General features: G+C 35.6%; 1 protein-coding gene across 2 annotated transcripts in view; it reads right to left on the bottom strand.

The window, feature by feature from the left end:
- Window positions 1-18,418, bottom strand: part of PREX2 (phosphatidylinositol-3,4,5-trisphosphate dependent Rac exchange factor 2) — a 171,934-nt gene that overhangs the window by 87,149 nt on the left and 66,367 nt on the right. For both annotated transcript variants that reach the window (XM_083860958.1, XM_083860959.1), the window contains 10 exons: window positions 16,666-16,815; window positions 13,907-14,051; window positions 12,260-12,360; window positions 8,286-8,389; window positions 6,888-6,937; window positions 6,263-6,338; window positions 5,439-5,511; window positions 4,160-4,302; window positions 3,920-4,012; window positions 2,478-2,626 (listed from right to left, as the gene is read on the bottom strand). In XM_083860958.1, the coding sequence (XP_083717084.1) occupies window positions 2,478-2,626; window positions 3,920-4,012; window positions 4,160-4,302; window positions 5,439-5,511; window positions 6,263-6,338; window positions 6,888-6,937; window positions 8,286-8,389; window positions 12,260-12,360; window positions 13,907-14,051; window positions 16,666-16,815 (1,084 nt within the window). The remainder of the gene's footprint in view (window positions 1-2,477; window positions 2,627-3,919; window positions 4,013-4,159; window positions 4,303-5,438; window positions 5,512-6,262; window positions 6,339-6,887; window positions 6,938-8,285; window positions 8,390-12,259; window positions 12,361-13,906; window positions 14,052-16,665; window positions 16,816-18,418) is intronic.

The raw sequence follows: 18,418 nt of genomic DNA, 5'->3' as shown, positions 1-18,418 counted from the left end.
CCCCTTAGAAGGGATCTCCTGTCACATCTACCCTTCTTTTCCTGTTAACAGAGGGGGCTCTGAGGCAGGGTGCCAGTGGTGTCATTTCAGGAGGCCTCACCATTCCAGACAGACCTTCCCCACCTCATCAGTTGTTTGCCCTTCTAGACCCCATACCTGTTGTAAAAGGTACCAGTCCTGCTTGCCAAATTCAGAGAAAGAGGAACCTTCTTGCTGGTACGTGCCAGGATGTGCCTCCAGCCCTCATCTTTATCAGACCCTCGTCTAACAGTCCTTTGACTAATGACCCTACAGGGTTTTGAGTCCATCTGCTCCTACACCACAACAGAGGTTCAAGACTCCTGGAAATCTGAGACTGTAGTGTTACTGGAAATAATTGATCTCTTGCTCATTCACTCGAACACTGCATAGCCAGTTGACTTCTCCCTGTAGCTCCACCTGCAACACAATTCCTCAAACACAGCACACTTGCTGCAAAATAACACTTTGTAGTCCCCAGCCTCACAAAGAGGCATCAGGCACTCCCAGCAACCTGTGCCTCTCCTTGCTGAACTTTATTGAAATAATGTTTTGTTGCTGTTTTTCTGAGCACCTGTGGAAAGTACTGAATTTTGTAAAGTAAGAATCATCCACTGCTGTTTGTATGACTTGTAAGCACATTGGACTGAGCCCCTGCTTGGTCTAAGAACAAGAGTAATAAACCTAAACAACAAAAAATACAGTTCTGAGAATCAAAATTCACATCTACTCCTCAAAAATTAAGCCCTGAGCTTGCCCAAAGTAAGCTAGCCCAAAATAAGCTAGCATACCCTCATGATATTGGCTCAGGGTCTACAAAAGCAACACAGCTGCATTAGCCCTTATCAAAGCTAGTTAGGTCATGCATAACAGTGCACTGATTTAACTTTGCAGCCTTTCCATCCAGAGCCAGCTCTGCTATTATTTCAGAGATCTTTGCCCCAAGCTCCATTTCGCTTTGCAAAAGCAAACAAATTCAAATTGATGCTAAAAGTGATTTTAAAATACATTTGGACTGTAGCAAGCTTGATTTACTGGCAGTTTTGAATAATAGAATTGCATCATTTCTTGTACTTTTGTTTTTTTCTAGTACACATAATGTTAGGCATTTAGAGATGATTATCATCGGGGGAGATCTAAACTTCGTTGAAGTCTAAAATTTTTTAAAAATATATAATAATATATAGAGATTAAAAATTTTTTACTTGAAACATTTTATAAGTATAACATCATTAATATACTCATATATTAACTATTGATATCATCTATATGATTGCATTCTGTGCTTTGAGGACATGCTAATGAACTATAAAAGACCATCACTGGAAGTTTAGGCTAAGAATTCAGGAGAGAACTTCTGTGAACTCAGTTGTGCTAGGAGCATCTGCTGACAAAAAGCAGGGAACGCTGAGAAATAAATTCAACTCCTGTGAACTCTGCATTCACTATATCATCTCTCTCAACCTTAAAATTCACCCACAAGTTGAGTCAGAAATTAAACCAAGATTTGCATTAGAGAAAGGCCAAGATATGTCTTCTATGCTTTTTACAATCCCGTGGTCTGGGGGATTTTTTTAATTGTTATTTTTGTTTGTTTGGGGGGTGGGAGCAGGTGTTGGAGTATCAGTTGAGATAAGCATCTTTACGCCTTATTTATTTCTTTGCTTTTTTCCCTGTTCTGGGTACCATTTTACTTCTCAAGACACCTTTGCTTATTAAGAGGAGAAACAGATCTTCAATCTACCACTTAACCAGAGCCATTTCTGAGCGAGGTACTCTGTAATGCTGTAAGGTAAGAGAGGATGGCATATCTTTATTCTGAAAATTTTGAATAAAAAAATTACTCCTAGTGAGTTTTTCTTGGTCTCCTTCTTCTTTGTTATGAATAACCTAGCAGAAACTGCATTAACTTTACTAGTCTACTTATGCTCATTTACATATTTACTGAACTCACCTCTTCAGCCTCACTTTGTATTTCTTTTACATAACAAAACTTGTGTTTAGGTAGAAATGGTCAAAACTGTGTACAGAAATGCATCTGTTACATAAAGATGAGGAGCTGTTTATCTCCTCCTGCTGTTTACACAACCAACACACAAGCCGAAGGGGCCCATAAGAACACAGAGTCTGACAGTGCCAAACCAGCAACTAATCCCCAGACACAAGAGTTTGTTTCATACACACAGCGATCAAAACTGTCCATACAGTCAATGGAACTTCATTTAAATTTGCAGTACCTGCATGTATTTGAAGTGGCAGAGCTGAAGATCTAAAGTACTTGTGATTCTTTTGCTGACTCATAAATAGGATAAAACAAAATAAAGGTAAATCAAATTGCTTGATCTTGACAAAGTCAGATCAGATACAACATGTAACCGTAGTGCTCTCCGAAGTTCCACTGGTCTTAAAATTCACTTCAATTGTTGTTTGTAAAATTTCCCAAAGGAATGATAACTTACTCTCGAGGTTTAGTGCTCACAAGAACCCGCAGGGGCTTTCTGCTGTTTAAACAGGCTTTCAGGAAGCAATCCACTTCACTGAAGGGTCGCAGAAAAACCAGGTCACCGTTAATGGCAAAGATTTTCTTCCCAACTTCCAAGCCTGCCATCTGGAAAATAACAACAGTTGTGTATATGTTTGCTTTTTATAACCACTAATATTATGTTTTCTCCTGCTGGCATACAACCCCAACAGAAAAAATTACATTCACATTTTCTTCATATTCTTTATGACTCCTTCACATACCACACACAAGGGATTTACACCATAAAATCCTTCTAAAACAGGTTAAATTCCTGTGAAGGGTAAACACTCATTCTGAAGAGAGCTAAATACAAGACCTAGTCTTAGTCAAGATTTTGTGAAAGTATCACAGTATCAGTTAATTTCTTTGTAATTAACACAACAGCTTTGATTGAACCATTTATTTTATGACAATATCTAGTTTTTCATCCACCATTTCTCAAAGGAACTAAAGCTTCTTTTCATAAAGAAAGACCCAGTTAACATTTTAGTAAGTGAATATTTGTTAAATTCCAAAACAAAAGAGTCTTTAAACTTTGATCTAACAAGAAAAGCACCATAACAGTTGAACTACAGGAGTACAAAGAGTGGTTCTTTGGGTATGGGCAAAGCCCTAGTGCCATCCAGAGTATGGCAGAACTGACTGCTAGAAATCACCCTGCTTAGCTCTGTGGCTGAACTGTATTATTCATTTGCTGTGTCTATTCATAATTTAAATTTGTACTCCACCACGAGATTTAGAAAGCCTTGAAATCTAAGTCCAAGTTTTTCTCCCATGAAAGAGCATGGTACTTTATCTTTACATATATAGAGACTCCCATGATGCTCAGTAGAATATTAACTAACCCAAAGAGAATCTAAAGCAATGCTACCAAACAGGAAAGCTGTAATTTATTTATTCCAATTCTCAAATTCCAGACTTTATCTAAAGCTCGATACATCCTTTACTATGAAATATATCAACTGCAACACACAGATTAGCTCTATACTCATTTCATATTCTACCAAAAATGTTTATTTCAATTATGATTAATGTCATCACTGGAATATTATAAAATGTATAAAAAATAAAATGACAACTTTCACATCATCACTCAATTCGAAAATTTAGCTGAGCAGAAAATAAGTGTTAGATAATGTTCAAAACAGTATTTTTAACAAAACAAAACATGAAAAAGAAAGCAAACAAACGAACAACAAAAGAAAAAAACAAACAGAAAAAGAAAAGGAAAAAAAGGAAAAAGACTCATAGGCACAACTTACTTGGTCAGTGTTCACTATCACCTTCTACTACTATAGACTTTACTAAATCATGTACAAAACACATATCTGTGATCAAGTAAATAAAACAGGGAAGATCATTTATAATATTTGATACCTCAGCATTTGATCCTTTCTCCACCACTTTAATAATTGGCACCTTATTTTTATCTTCTAAACCAAAACCATAGGTTCCTTCATTAGATTTAATCTGTAAAATAATTTTTTAAAATATTGTTCAGAAAGTCATTAATAAAAACTGATGTTTTCATTAAATAACAATAAATTGTCCTAATATATTGTCACTATAACCAATTTTTTTATTCATCAAAGCACACAATGATGGTGTTTCACTTACCAGTAATGACTTGGCTATGACATTTTCCACTACTTTCAGATCATGTTTCATGAGTCTGTGCTTCATATTTGATCCTTCCATTTCTTCATCCGCATAAAAACGGAACAGCAGTGGTTCATCTTTAAATTCACTTTTCTCTAACACTGTATAACAGAAATCCACACATATTAATCTTTAATTTCTTTTAAACTTTTCAATATCATATCTTTCATGAACCATAAAATACTGAACATGCACACACATATCAAATGCTAGCGAACTATTTTTGTGTGTGTGAACCTAGGGAAATCTTTTAACACATACAACAACTGTTATTTGGATTCATTATAGAGGGATAGGTATCACTAAGCTCATTTTTTCAACTACAACATTTGGGTTCCACTAAGCTGAGAAAGATACATTAGCCTGAAATACTTTTAGTGAAAATACCAAGCACAAGGATTCTTCCAAAAAGGAATTTAAAAAAATTATTTTGAAAAGTTCTGCTGGGTAGAACACCACCAAGTTCTGGCACTTTCCTGATGGTTCCGAATTAGAAACAGGTTTTCTGGGGATGTGGAAGCAAGTAGAATGCCAATGGATGCAGTTTGTGTGTTCAAAAGTCAAAGGAAAAAGAATGAACAATACTGGAGAGTATGTTCTCAACCCTTTGTCTAAACAAGTTAAAAAAAGAAATTTCTTCCTCCTCTCATTTTAGTAAATGACCTACTTACCACTTCAATACTTTCACTGAAATCTTCCGTCTGATGGTATTAAGTGGGTCCTTGTTCACCATAATTTTGGTGCTGCACATATCTCCGGGGTCCTCTCTTTTTTTTTTGTTCTTTGCTATCCTTATGATTTTCTCATTTTTCTTTCTCCAAACCACTTTCTCCCATTGTCACCACTTCCCTTTTTTGGAAGTCATGCTCCTCCATACTTCATTAATTCCCCCCAAAATCTCACATTTCTTTCCTACGCTATTTTTATTGTCTCATCAGTGCCAACATGCATTACTTTCTTAAGACATTTCTTGCAATGTGACTAATAAAACTGCCCCCACTAAATCCTTTAGCAAATGAATTCCTCAGCACGTGCTATAAAATTTGGATGTAATTTTCAGAGTATACAATAGCTATTTTTTCCCTTGAAGATTGTAGCATCAATCTTTTTACTGATACAATAGAAGAACTTTCCATCTGTTCCATAATATCTTTTTCGGCCCCTGCATTTCCTTCCAACTGTGCAGATAACATTAAACAGAAAGTAAGCATAGCTTGTACAGAATGTATTTACTTACCATGGTGCATAAACCCGTTATCACAAAGAGCTACACCAAATATCATAGCTTCTTCCCTCGTCCGGCAATCCCCCTATTAAAACATAGTCCACTCTTAAAATGTATTTTAATATACTGGCAAAATGGAAACTGTGCAAAATTATGTAATCTCACAAGGATGGTAATTGCATATATTTCTAGCATAAATATATATATATATATATATATATATATATATATATATAGTATATGAACCAGTATATACACGTTTATCATAGAATCAGAGAGTAGTTTGGGTTGGAAGGGACTTTTATATATATAATCCTCTATAATTACAAATAAATAGGAAAAGACTTCAGTAAGACTGCATTCTCCATTAAAATTGAACATAGTAGAATCTACAAGCATCGAAGTTTTGAAATTTTCTTTTATGGAACTAGTGCATGTTGACAGAGTGAACAGGATACCATGTTGGTTTTTCTCATTCATTTAACATGAAACAGAATTGATGGCAGCAAATTGGCACTGACTTTTGCTAATCTAGTTAGTAATTTAGTTTCTCATTTCATTTCAAGCCACAGACAGTGTTATATGCTGAATCACAAAGCTAAGGGTCATCAAAACATTTCAATTCAATTTCAAATAAGGAAGATAAGCGCAACAGGAATGGAAAGCATAGCTGATGACAGCTGATTTCTACCACTCTGCTAGTTTAAGAGGATTACACTTACACATACTGTCCTAATAACTCCCTACACAAAGTCTTTGTATGTTGTTCTTTATATATCACTAGCTTTCAAATTAGATTTTAAATGCAAAACATAAATCCAAAGGTGTCTACTTGCCTGGGCAATCAACCAATCTATGAATTTGTTAGCCATAACCACAGATTTGTAGGTTCTCAAGTGATAGTCTTTATCTCTGTTCAAAATAACACAAAACAATTTTTTAAAATCAAACAAAGGCTCAGAAGAAAGAGAAAAATACTTGTAGCTTATAAACAAGTTAGTGCAAGCACGAATTGAGCACTTAATGGTTGAGAAGTTTTCTCTGGAAGAAAAAATAGCAAATTAAGTCTTTCTTTAGACAGAAAAGATGAGGCTGATCATATGTTATTTGGGTGATATTGTCACTGGGGTATAACAGCAGGTGTGTTACAGCTGGGACTCTTCAAATGAGGTAATGATGTGTTAGTAAAGGAGTGCACTAATATATAAAGTAAGTACATAAGCATATTCATCAGGACCTAAGAGGCTCTAGAAGTCCATTTAAAAAGTTATACTGAACAGAGCTGGCAACCATTTACTGTCTCATTTATGCTTTTTGTCTTGATAGCATTTCAATCTTATCTGATTACTCTCAAAGGACCAATCTTGAGAAGATGGGTTAGGTTCCCACATTCAAACACAACATCTTCAGATCATGTACTTCTTCCAAATGACTCCCTTAGGCTTTCCCAACTGGACTCACCTAATTACTGGGGTAAAGAGACTGTGAAGGCGACAGTACAGTCGTACACCCTGTTAAAGAGAAAGAGGTGGTGAGTTAACCACACATTCACACCACAGACAAGAGGCAGAGACACAGTAAGGAAGCCTGTATACTGTCAATGGATTTCATTTACATGGAAATGTAAAAAGATGTGTTAAAATTTCTGTGTATTTTCATATGCCAAAACAACATTTCCCAATAACAGTATTGATGAATAAATTATGAGAATTAAAACATGTCCAATCTAACCTAAGCTTACTGAGACACATGCAAAACAGATTAGCTTCAAGGTAGCATTAAAATATCCTGAAGGTTTGATATACTTAGAAAGAAAAGCACACAAAAAATAAATCAACATTTCCATGCATTAAAGTTATCCCAAACAGTGGTTGCTATTCTACACACAACTGATTAATTAAAGTAAAAACCACTGCATTTCATTATATGCATCAATACTTTACTTACAAATTAGAATTATAACTAATCAATTTTTAAAAAGCAAAAAGATTTGAAGATTAGAAATGTTTTCTATTAAAAACAAATAAATTATACATCTGGAGTAGTTTAAGAAAATACCATCAGAAAATCGTATTTTAAAAAAGGAAAAACACATTAGTATTACTTAGGAAACTATCAAAAAGCAATTATGTTTACAATATGCAAGTATAATGACTAAAAGTTGTGTCAAATTAGATTCCACCCTACTTTGCTCTGCCTGGGAGTTCAGTACTGCTGATTCCTCTAGATACACTTAACATTAACCAGTGAAGCAAAAATTAAAACATACTTGTTTGTTTATACTTGTTTGCAGTGTAATACCCAAATGCAGACATTTTCTACTGACTCCAAATCATGACAGATTTGAATATTAATGTGTTTAAAGCTAAATTTTATCAATCTTTTCATTGTTGCAGTAGCATAGATGGGTAGTATAACCTATTATGTTTAAACAACTATGTGACTATAGATTTACCGCCTTGTTAGGGCACTAATAAAGGACGCTCAGATTTTAGAGAAATCTGAAAGCTGTTTCCTACATATGTCTTCATATCTATGAGAAGGGACTGAAAAATACAATAGACTGAACCACAGCCTCAGGATCACTCAGAAACACAGGCAATGCATCCTGCATATGAAACCATTGAATAGCAACTGTAACTATATAGTAGTAAACTGTCATTTTGCATTTAAAATGTATAAAAAATAACCAAAAGCTTAAAAATGGAAAACTGAATTTGATTCACATAAATACAGAGTGGCAACTCTGTGAGGGGCGAGGGGATGTTGTTTATCCCAGCAAATCTTACATTACTTTTCAGGCAGAATTTCAGTTTCTGATGTGTTCTTCCTAATAATAGCAACTATTTTATTCTGTACCTTGGAGATCACATCCTGCATCTCATTTCTGGGATAGTATGTTCCATCATCATATCGGAATCTGTACAGCATGTGTTCAGGTTTGAACTGGTGCTTATCTGTAACTAAATTTAAAAATAAAAATAAATAAATAAATAAATAAATAAAGGCATTGTTCAATGACTTTCTGAAGAAACCAAGGAGAGAGAAGAAGGTCAGCATAATTTCTTCTAGTAGGAGCCCTGAAAACAGCAATAGGTAGGTTTCAGGAGGCCAGGAAGTCCAATTAGATCACCTGCCCTAAGTGCCTTTATGTCACTGGTGACAATATTTATTACAACATTTAAGTAGTACAGAAGAAAACAAACAGTTTCAAGTCATGGGGCAAAGAATAAGGAAGACAGATGGGGGACAGCATGAAAAGTTAGGCACCCAAATCTTTTTAGTGTTCAGTGCTTTTGCAAAGCTTATGAAGCAAATAGCCAAATAAGACTTATTTTGCAGTTGCAAAATTCATATTATTCTTCCAGATTCTTTTCTGTCCTCATTCTTGATGCAGTGAATCTCAGATGATTCAGTAAATATGCAAACACCTCACGACTCATTTGAATAGTCTTGCAGTGGGAACAAAGGACAGAGGAATGTCTCCCTCTGTGTATAGTCACCTAAACATCATGAGTGCAAGAGATCGGCAATTATTATGAAGAATGTTGATAGTCTATTTCCCCAAAGACCTGGGAAAAAGGATCTTAACAGGTGGAATTCCAGAGTTTCCCAAGATTCCAGCAACGAACCTCACAACTTCAAGTGTTTTGTCAGAATAAGTCATATCAGAGGATACAAAGATTCTCTTGGAAAATGTACTGCTGCAAATCTTTCTGAAAAACAGATGATCCATTTGATGGTTGAGCACAGGCTTAGGCATTATCACCATCCTAAGATAACTACTCTATTAATTACAGCTTTGCTTGCAGTTGTAAGCTTTAATTTTGAAAGTCAATTTACTTGTCATCAACTGATAAAGGAGGGTGGTGTAATGTCTTCATTTATCAGAATAACACACCTGACAGAGTTAGGTAATTCCGTGCATGCCTTCCTATAGCAAGTGATTAAGCCACCATACATAATTCTCCTCTAAAAATTTAGTTAGACATCATAAACTTTGTATAGTGAAATGCCTTCAGTCTGTGTCATTTTTCATGCCCCGCCAAGCTCCTCAGTATTTCCACACATCATCTGATACACAGACATAAAAACTGAACTTCATATATTAAGTGGTTTCACCAGTGTCATGTGCAGGAGCAAAGTAACACCTCTATTTGCACTTGATATATCTACTAATAGTAAAGCCCAGGACACTATTCCAGTTGCCTTGAACTGAAGGTTATTCAAAATAATTCCTAAGCTCCTTTTCGCATCATTGCCTCTAAATACATGAGATACAGACTACAAAATTTTCATATATAATGCCTAATGTGAATTTTAATGCCTTGTGACCATTTAACTAAGAAAAAAAATGCATTCTAGCTCTATAATTAAAAAATATTCCTACTGTTGAAGAAAAAAATGTATTCCAAAAGAATAACATATAAAAAGAGTTCTTCATAACCAGCAAGTTCCAAAAAAAACCCCTAGCAAACAGCCATCAAGATAGTTTTGCCTAAAGATGAATTATTTCTCACTCTTACAGGGATGCACTGGGAGGGACCCAGGATGACAAAGCACCTTTCCTTTCTTGCATGCCCATGACAAACAGAGCAGGCTATGCCCTCTGAGGAACACAACTATCACTCTGTCTCTGCAGTCCCAACTTACCACAGTGCACCAGAAACTAAAGGAGTAGCTCCATAGAGCTGGAACATGCTGGGTTTCAAACACTTAAGCTCACAAAATGCTGCATTACCACTAAAATAAGAAATGCCAAGTTGTTTTGTGTGTCATTTCCAACACTCAACCCACATTTATGCTAGGGTAGGTATTTATATGGCATATGCTATGAAAAGGGAATTGACTGACATTTAAGCTGGTCTTTTAATTTTTTTGTCAAGGTAACTTTAAATCAGATTATTACATCAGTCCAAGAAACCACCGAGCCACCTATTCATTTTAAAACTATCTGATATTTGGTTTATTTTTGTAACTACAAAGCTCCTTAATCCACTGAGACAAGGCTTCCATCTTTAATCAGCTGCAGCAAGTGGACAAAGTACACATATTGAATGCTAGAAAACTTTTTGTGTGTGTGAATCTAGGGAAATCACTCTATTGACTGGTATCAGTTATTTCAGATATCAGAGAATTCGGCCACATAGATTTTAAATAGCAGCATACAAAGAGATTTTTTCCCCTTATATAAAAGTGGAGTGGGGAAAAAACTGTTAACTTTTTTATTTGACAGAGTTCACACATCAGGAAGTACAACAATGTCCATCACACCATGGTTCTGTCACCACCAGAATGAACTGCAGCACAGTGACAATAATGGCCAGCCTAGTGAATATGCAAACTCTCAACAAAGGCCTCTACAATATTTGCAATGTAAATAACAGCCAAACGTTCTTCCTCCCTTGCTCCCTCTGTGAAAACAGATGGTTCATTCAACTTTATTTTAGGAATGCTATTTTCAGTGAACCACAGCTGGATTCACTGTTCCAAGTAGCATGTCTGGCTCACATCTCTATGCTCTAATATAATTACCCTTTTATCTCATGGAGTTACACAATATTCATTTAACTTTGCATTGAGAAAATCTATGCGTGTATTTAGGATATAAATTATAAGAACAGGAGAAGAATCTCTGGCAACAGAACCATTCCATTGAAAACAATTCTGTGTGCGTAGTAAACATAATAGCATCTGACATTTGAATGATGGTGGAAGAAAATCATGTAGATTGACATTAAAGAAATGAAGACTACATGACTCCTGATAAATAACCTTAATATTTTTCCTCCTACTCTGCACATGTTTAAAACACACACAGCTCAGTAGCACTATTTCTTCCACTTTCCTTCCAGTCAAGGACATGAAAATCATTGCAAAAGACTTAAATTAAATACTAAAGTTATTGCTGGCTGAAGTACCAAAGTATTAAAATGTCTATTATCAAAGATTTCATCTAAATTTACACCCTGAATCTATGATGGAAATGGTAACTAACTTGACAGCTTTGAGTGATAGCTTTGTTTTGAGTGACTGTACCTATCGTATGTGATTCTGTAAAATATGGCTTCAAAATCAGAAGTTTCTCCAGTTTACTTATATGGTCCTGTTAGAAGACACCTTGTAATAATGACAGAGATAAGGACATACTCTGGTAAGAGCAAAATGTTGCCAATCCTAATTACCTGCAGAAATCAAGCTTTCTTACTGGCTAAAAAACTGAACCCTTTCAGCGATACTTCTCTCCACAATGAGCTAAATGCAGAGAGTTGACTGCAAATTTCAGTATCAAAATATCAATTTTAGTAACTACACAATGTAGTGAAGAGAAGGCTTTAAAATTCAAAAGATTAAACTGTTGGGTTACAGATTCATTAGCTCCACTTTTAACATCTAACAGATGAGCAGGCACATTTATCAAAACAGCCAGCTGTGACCCACCATCACATGGGTGGGTAAAATTCTTAGCTGAACACCTATCCCTAAAATGCCTGGCCTTAATAAAGGATCCTTAGAATCCTTACAAGCAGCGTACCATTCTGTGTTTCCCCAGAATATCTTTTTGCTTACAGGAGAACAGTAATGTTTTTCAAGTCCCTTTTCCCAATGATGTGATGCCAACAGCATAGAGAAAATCTTATTAAATCAGTGGAGCCTTTCCCAGTAAATACGCTATGGACATGGACAATGGCCCCATGACGCCCCTGCAAGGATATAATGCAGATTGAACAAGCTGTCTTGTGTTAACAAGACTATCAAAAAAAAAAAATTAAGTCCATTCTAGTTATAACAATTATGTTGAAAACAGGTAAGTTTAAACTAACTATATTTACCATGGTGAATAATGCCATTCTCTAGTAAAGCTTGGCCAAGATGAACACCTTCTTCAGATTTGTGTATCTCTCCAATTTCCAACAGCCAGGACACAAATTCACTAAAAAACAGATACAGAAAACAAAATTTACATCTCATACCACCAGATCTACTGCATGTCCCTCTCCATCACTGGTGTTTCTTACTAGTTTCGTAAGTAATTCTTTAGCCCAATGATCCTCAAAATGTCATACCACCTTTAAAAATTTCACTCATTACAGCTTTTCTACTATTTTGACATAACCACATATGGTTTCCCATGAGATGTGTTTTCTGCTCAGATATTTTCCTTGCATGAAGTTAACCTGGCACACAGTAAAGATTTTCCATGTTTTCTGAGATATCCTCAGCTAGCATAGCTGCATGTGATCAGACAGACCAATATAAGGCAATCCCAGGCATTCCTACTGCACCTGCCCAGGGCAGATATGCCATGGTGGCAGAACATAAACACACTATGACAGAACAGTAGGCTTGTTACTCCCAAGGTGCGTCAAACATATTGACATCCAGAGCATATACACCAGGTGTATATTCATGTGCAGAAAATGCTTGGCTTCTACCAAAGCAAAGCTGATGCAGTTCAGAGACATTGGATCTGTAGCACACAAGATGCGCAAGTCACAAATCAAAACAAAATGAGGTAGTGCAACCTTCACATTCATGGGTTTTAACTGGTGACCCTGGGACTAGCAGTAGCATTCTTCAAAACAGTTCACTCCAAAGATAGCACTGAAAAGAAGCCATTTCTTGGTAGATTTAAATGGCTCCTGACCATGAGTGTGTTCTTCATCTGCATCCAACAACTTCACTGTGGAAACATGACTCTGCCACAACTGAATCATTATTCTTAATCCTTATTTCACTTCTCTTCAACTGTGTCACTTCTGACAGTGCATAAGAATCTCCCAAGTTTTATTTCCCCCTTTGAACACAGTGGTATCTTCTCAACTTTTTTTTGTGCAAAACAGTCCATTTTATAAAAATGCTTTTCACACTTAACTTATGACCATAAGTTTTCATACTTATCTTATGGCCAAACGAAGTAAGTGACAACCCTTCTGTCTCCCAAATGATTTTTTTTCTTTCGTAAACACATTTTTAGGGCACCTATTTCTCTTTCAGTCTTTTCAAGCCATAGGCATAATAAGGCACTATAAAGATCCTCCTGATAATTTAAACGTGTAAACCTTATTTAGTATTTCTGCTTCTGACTTTCAAGCAAGAGGAGGACAGGAGCTATTTTAAGAGACAAAGATTACTTAGGTGAAATAAATAAAATTTTACACTCCAAACTAGTCATTACAGAGAAAAGATGCATTCAACAAGTTGGGAATTATTTCTTGAGAGAAACTAATTCATTTGACACATTTCCATATTTTCATCATGTCCTTCCTTTGCAGCCTTGTCTCATTAATAGAGCTACTTTGCAAAACGAGTACACATTCGTAAATTTCAGGCAGACCATTTCACATTCTGGCTAATTTCTGTGAGGCAAATAGACCTAACAGACATTACAAATGAAGTGTGGTTTTACAGAATCCCAAAGAAGATTTAAAATGTGGGTTTAGATGGTAAGAATTCATGCTATCAAATGCATATAGTACCTTCCAAGAAAGCATTTGGGAAAAGTGGTTAATTTCCTCTTCCTGTCTTTGATGAGATTCCCTTGTTTGCACATCATTTTGTACAATCTTTCTCCTTGCTCAGAGATCATCACCCAAGTGTCCTGTTCCATGCCCAATTTTAAACCTGTCAAAAATGCATTAACATTTTATGAAGTGATATTGCCATTATTTTTCAGTATCTTCCCTGAAATGGAGAAGCAATATTGCTATTTTACATTAAAAAAAAAAAAGTTAAAGAACTGTTTTTCTTACAATCAAGTTAAACCATGAACATCTGATCTTCATAAAGCAGAACCAGAAGATATTTTTCTCACAGGGAAGTTAAATTGCTACTCTATTGACATCACCATTTCTTTTGTAGTAATAACAGAGTTCAGTATATGAACATTTGCAAGGGAGTAGTCACATCTTCACAAGTTTTAAATAAAGATCCTTGGTTTTGCTCTTACCATGTGATAATAGAAAGATCTTCACTCAAAGGAATATTTTTCAAATTTCCAGTTAATAGTAGTAACAAGTTATCAGGTATACATATGCTAGTTTCACATATATAATTCACCCCATTTCCACAAAAGCATTCAGGCTTGGCAGGGGAGTAGGAATTAGAAGATCTTTATGACCCCCTCCAACATAAGTCATTCTATGGTACTCCATCTAAATAAGGGGCAGGTACTTCTTTATTTCTGAAAATACAGCCTGAAGAAATGTGTCTCTCATGAGAAGAAGCTAACAGTAGTACTGGGCATTTATTGAAAAAGGATTGTCTCTCATTATCCATGAACCAGATAGCAGTGATGTCACACAAACAAATAAAACTTGGTGTACCCTAGGGAAAAGAAAACTGAACTAATATGCTACTTCTGGAGCTTGTAGGATGTTGATGCTGTTATTTGTATTGACTTGTCAAATAAGGTCATCACAGCATGATCAGTCTTAAAGATGACCACCTTTAAAATAAACCTCTAACTTACTGAATGTCTCAGGTGTTTACAGAAAAGCCAGCAAATTGACAGCAAATTTCTGCAAGTAGTTTCCCATACATTTTGATTTCCTCTAGCAAGCAAATACAATCTACAAAGTGGTCCTAGTTTATAATTTTATTACAAAAGCTGAAAACTCTGCTAAATCACTTAATTCAGGGCATTGTCTCATTTTTTGTTCAGCTTTTGCTACATGAATTCCAAGTAAAAGCACAGGTTTCGTTTCTCTCAGTCCATTGAACTTCTGAGTCTTCCAACTCATTTGGTTTTTGACAAATGTGTGTTGTGATCTGAACCTGTGTGTGCCTCGTTTCCTCCTTGTTTCATCACTGTCTCCTTGGTGGCAAACCCACTGAGAGCATCAGGACCTGAAAGCTCCCACAAATCATAGGATGCTAAAATCCTAAGACATGCATTGGCTTTGGGATGGCTACCTCAGACCTCCAGCTTGGCAAAGTTTAGCTCCAGCTAATTTCTACTCGGCTGCTCAGTTGATTAGTGTGAAATAGTAAGAATTCATCAACATAAAATACTACTACTTACTCTTTTCTTACCTAAAGCATCAAAACCCTAAGGGAGACATGAAACTTAAGAGAGAAGTAAGATTTACTGAAAACGTTTTAGTCAGTTCCACACAACGTCCTATACAGAAGCAGGCAAATCTGAGTTTTTTTGTATTTGGCATCATGTCTCCACATTGCTTTTTCATTCTTTAAACATTTTTCACATTTTAACAGTGTTGAGTTTTAGACCTCTAAAGCATCTTTTTAGCTTTTCTGCTATAAATTCCTGATGACACTACTGATTAGCCAGTGCTGAGACACCTCACTTGAGACTCTGGTTCTACAACAGATTCTAGAACATCCAGTATTCAATTTTAAAAGACCAAAGAAAATATTGTTATTGTCCATTTACAGCAGAGGCACAAACCAACAGTAAATGCAACAGGCAATGGAAAATCTACAAAAATCAGGGAAAGAATCACAGATCTAAATACAAGGTCAAATTTTCTTTCAATATCAAGGCTCCAAATAACATTACTAATTAGGGTATTTGAGCTTGCAAATGAAATTAGCTCCAGAAAATGATGATGTGTCATCTTTCCCTGCTTCTACTTTGCACTGGGTTCACCTTGAACGCATGAAGTAATTCATCATCACATTTGAGATCAGGATTATATTTCATTCAAGTATTCTTCCACCTTAATTCAGTTACTCAGAAAGGTAGTGGTTTTCCAAAGGTGATTGGAAATGGTGATTACTTTTTTGGGTAGGAGACAATACATCCAAGATGGAGTTGTGAATGTGTTGTGTACTGTTTCAGTTTGGATCATCTGCATTAAGGTCCAACACAAAAAGCCTGCTCATTTTGGTGATTCAAATGGCCAGTCATGAAGGAAATCAATGCATACAAATCCCACAAGGTATTTATGATAGACCCTCAGATATCGCAAACCATGATAGTACACAGGTCTCAATGAATTTGTGACAATTTATATCAGTTGAGGATAAGCTGTAAAATCACCAATTAAATCATCTCTCCACTTCCCAAACAGCATTTACTACCAGCATATATGATTCAAGACACTGTGCCCTTCCCAGTACAAGTTTGATTCATTATTCCCAGACTGGTATTCATAAATCTTCAGCTGAACCTGACGCCACAGGTTTGCCTACCAGCTGGTTTTGCTTTATATCTCTACACAAAAAAACAGTATGGCTTTCTGACAGAGCAACACAATGAAGTTTATTGACCTACCTTTCCTTCTCTCTCGCTCTTTCAAAATAGCTTCCAGCCATTCTTGCTTCTCTTCAGGGGTTTTTGCCATGCATACAAACCATTTATTCTTTGCTGTGTTGTGGATCTTCCAGCCATTAATAACAGTGTGGCCACTGCTGTGGTAGTCAGCTGGGAATAGATAAAATTGCTTAAAAGAGCATAAACTCTTAAAAAAAGCAACAGCAATAATTGCCATAATTACTAAAAACTTATCACCACACATAAAAGCCCAAAAAATAAAGAAGAATAAATATTAATTTAAAGTTATCTGTGTCACTGTGAACTGTTATAACTTAATAAACACTAGTTTTAATTTTAGTAAATAGAGTCCTTTGTAAAGTGTAACAGACATTTGCCTAGCATATGAAGAAAGTATAAAGTCAACACTAAAACAGGCACAGTTCTATTAAAAAAATAATGGTACTCGAAGTACTTTTGTGTTAAACTGTAATAAATAATTCCTTAAACAAGCAGCATTGTGCTTTTACCCCTTAAATTGCTCAGAGCTGCTGTGCTGATTGATTTACTATTAAGTGTAAAAAGGACTAAACATACAGGGGTGGAAATACAATTTCAATTTCACAAGTAATTAAAGCACAGATATTTGGTGCATCTTTACTGGTGACCTGAATAAGCAAATATCTACTCTTACTAGTTAAACAAACTGAAATATAATAAAGATGTTTCTGATCTGAAACCAAAGACATAATTGTTGAAATATGTTACTAACAGCCCTATGTTCAATGGGCACGTTATGAGAGGTAAAGGTTGCTGATGTTTTTAGATAACTAGAACTCCTGACACTTAACATGTAAAAATATCTATGCCATAGAAATCAAACTCTTTACTACTTATTACTCTATATTTACTCCTATAGCAATCGATTTTACCGTATTAGTCCATAACTCTCATTCAGAAATTCCAAATCTAACCCCCCTAACTATCCTTCACTAGGACTACATGACTTTCCTGGGGGAAAATTTGTGAGGCATAAATGCCTTATGATAAGAAAAAATCTTTTTTTCATAAAACACAGACTAAAAAATTAGAGCTAGCAACTACAATACAAAACATTAAGAAAAATCAAAAGACAATATTTTCTCACCATGAACTTTCATTAAGTGGCAAAAAAACCCTAAGGTCAACCCTGAACTAGTGCAATAACTACGCGGCTTTTTGTTTAATAAATGCTTTTTCAGCTCCATTTTTTATTATGAGATGAGATTTTCTGAAACTGAACCCCTTGCTGAAATGCTTGCTAAGATTTATCATAAATCTCAGCAGACATGCTAGTATCCTTTCAATAACTTTGCATTTTAATTAGATGGAAAGCAGCCAAGCTTTGTGTACTGGGCTGGGAAATGTCAGGAACTTCTAGAAAATCATGAGACTGATGGCTAATTTCTAAACCAACTAAACTTTCTAGTACTGAAAGCACGTAAAAAAAGTGCAAGCAAGTCTATGACAGGGGAAAAAATGAAGTTATTTTTCCAACATCATGTTTATGCCACTTACCTATTTATCACATTTTTATTTGCAGAGCCTATGCATGTTTGTTTCTTTTAAAACATTGTTTCTTGAAAATTACCCATCATACTATTAATGCACTCTTAGAAGATCAGACCCAGAAGTCAAGGACAAGAAATAAGCCTCAGACAGAAACTCCCAACTGACAGACTGCAGACCCTTGGAGATCAGAGGCAGAAGCACTACTGGAGGAAGTAAAGTTAAA

This window comes from Zosterops lateralis (genome assembly GCF_965231275.1).
Source record: "Zosterops lateralis genome assembly, chromosome: 1".
Classification (NCBI taxonomy): domain Eukaryota; kingdom Metazoa; phylum Chordata; class Aves; order Passeriformes; family Zosteropidae; genus Zosterops; species Zosterops lateralis.
Note: the sequence above shows the minus strand (reverse complement) of the source record. Positions and strands in the feature narration are given on the sequence as shown.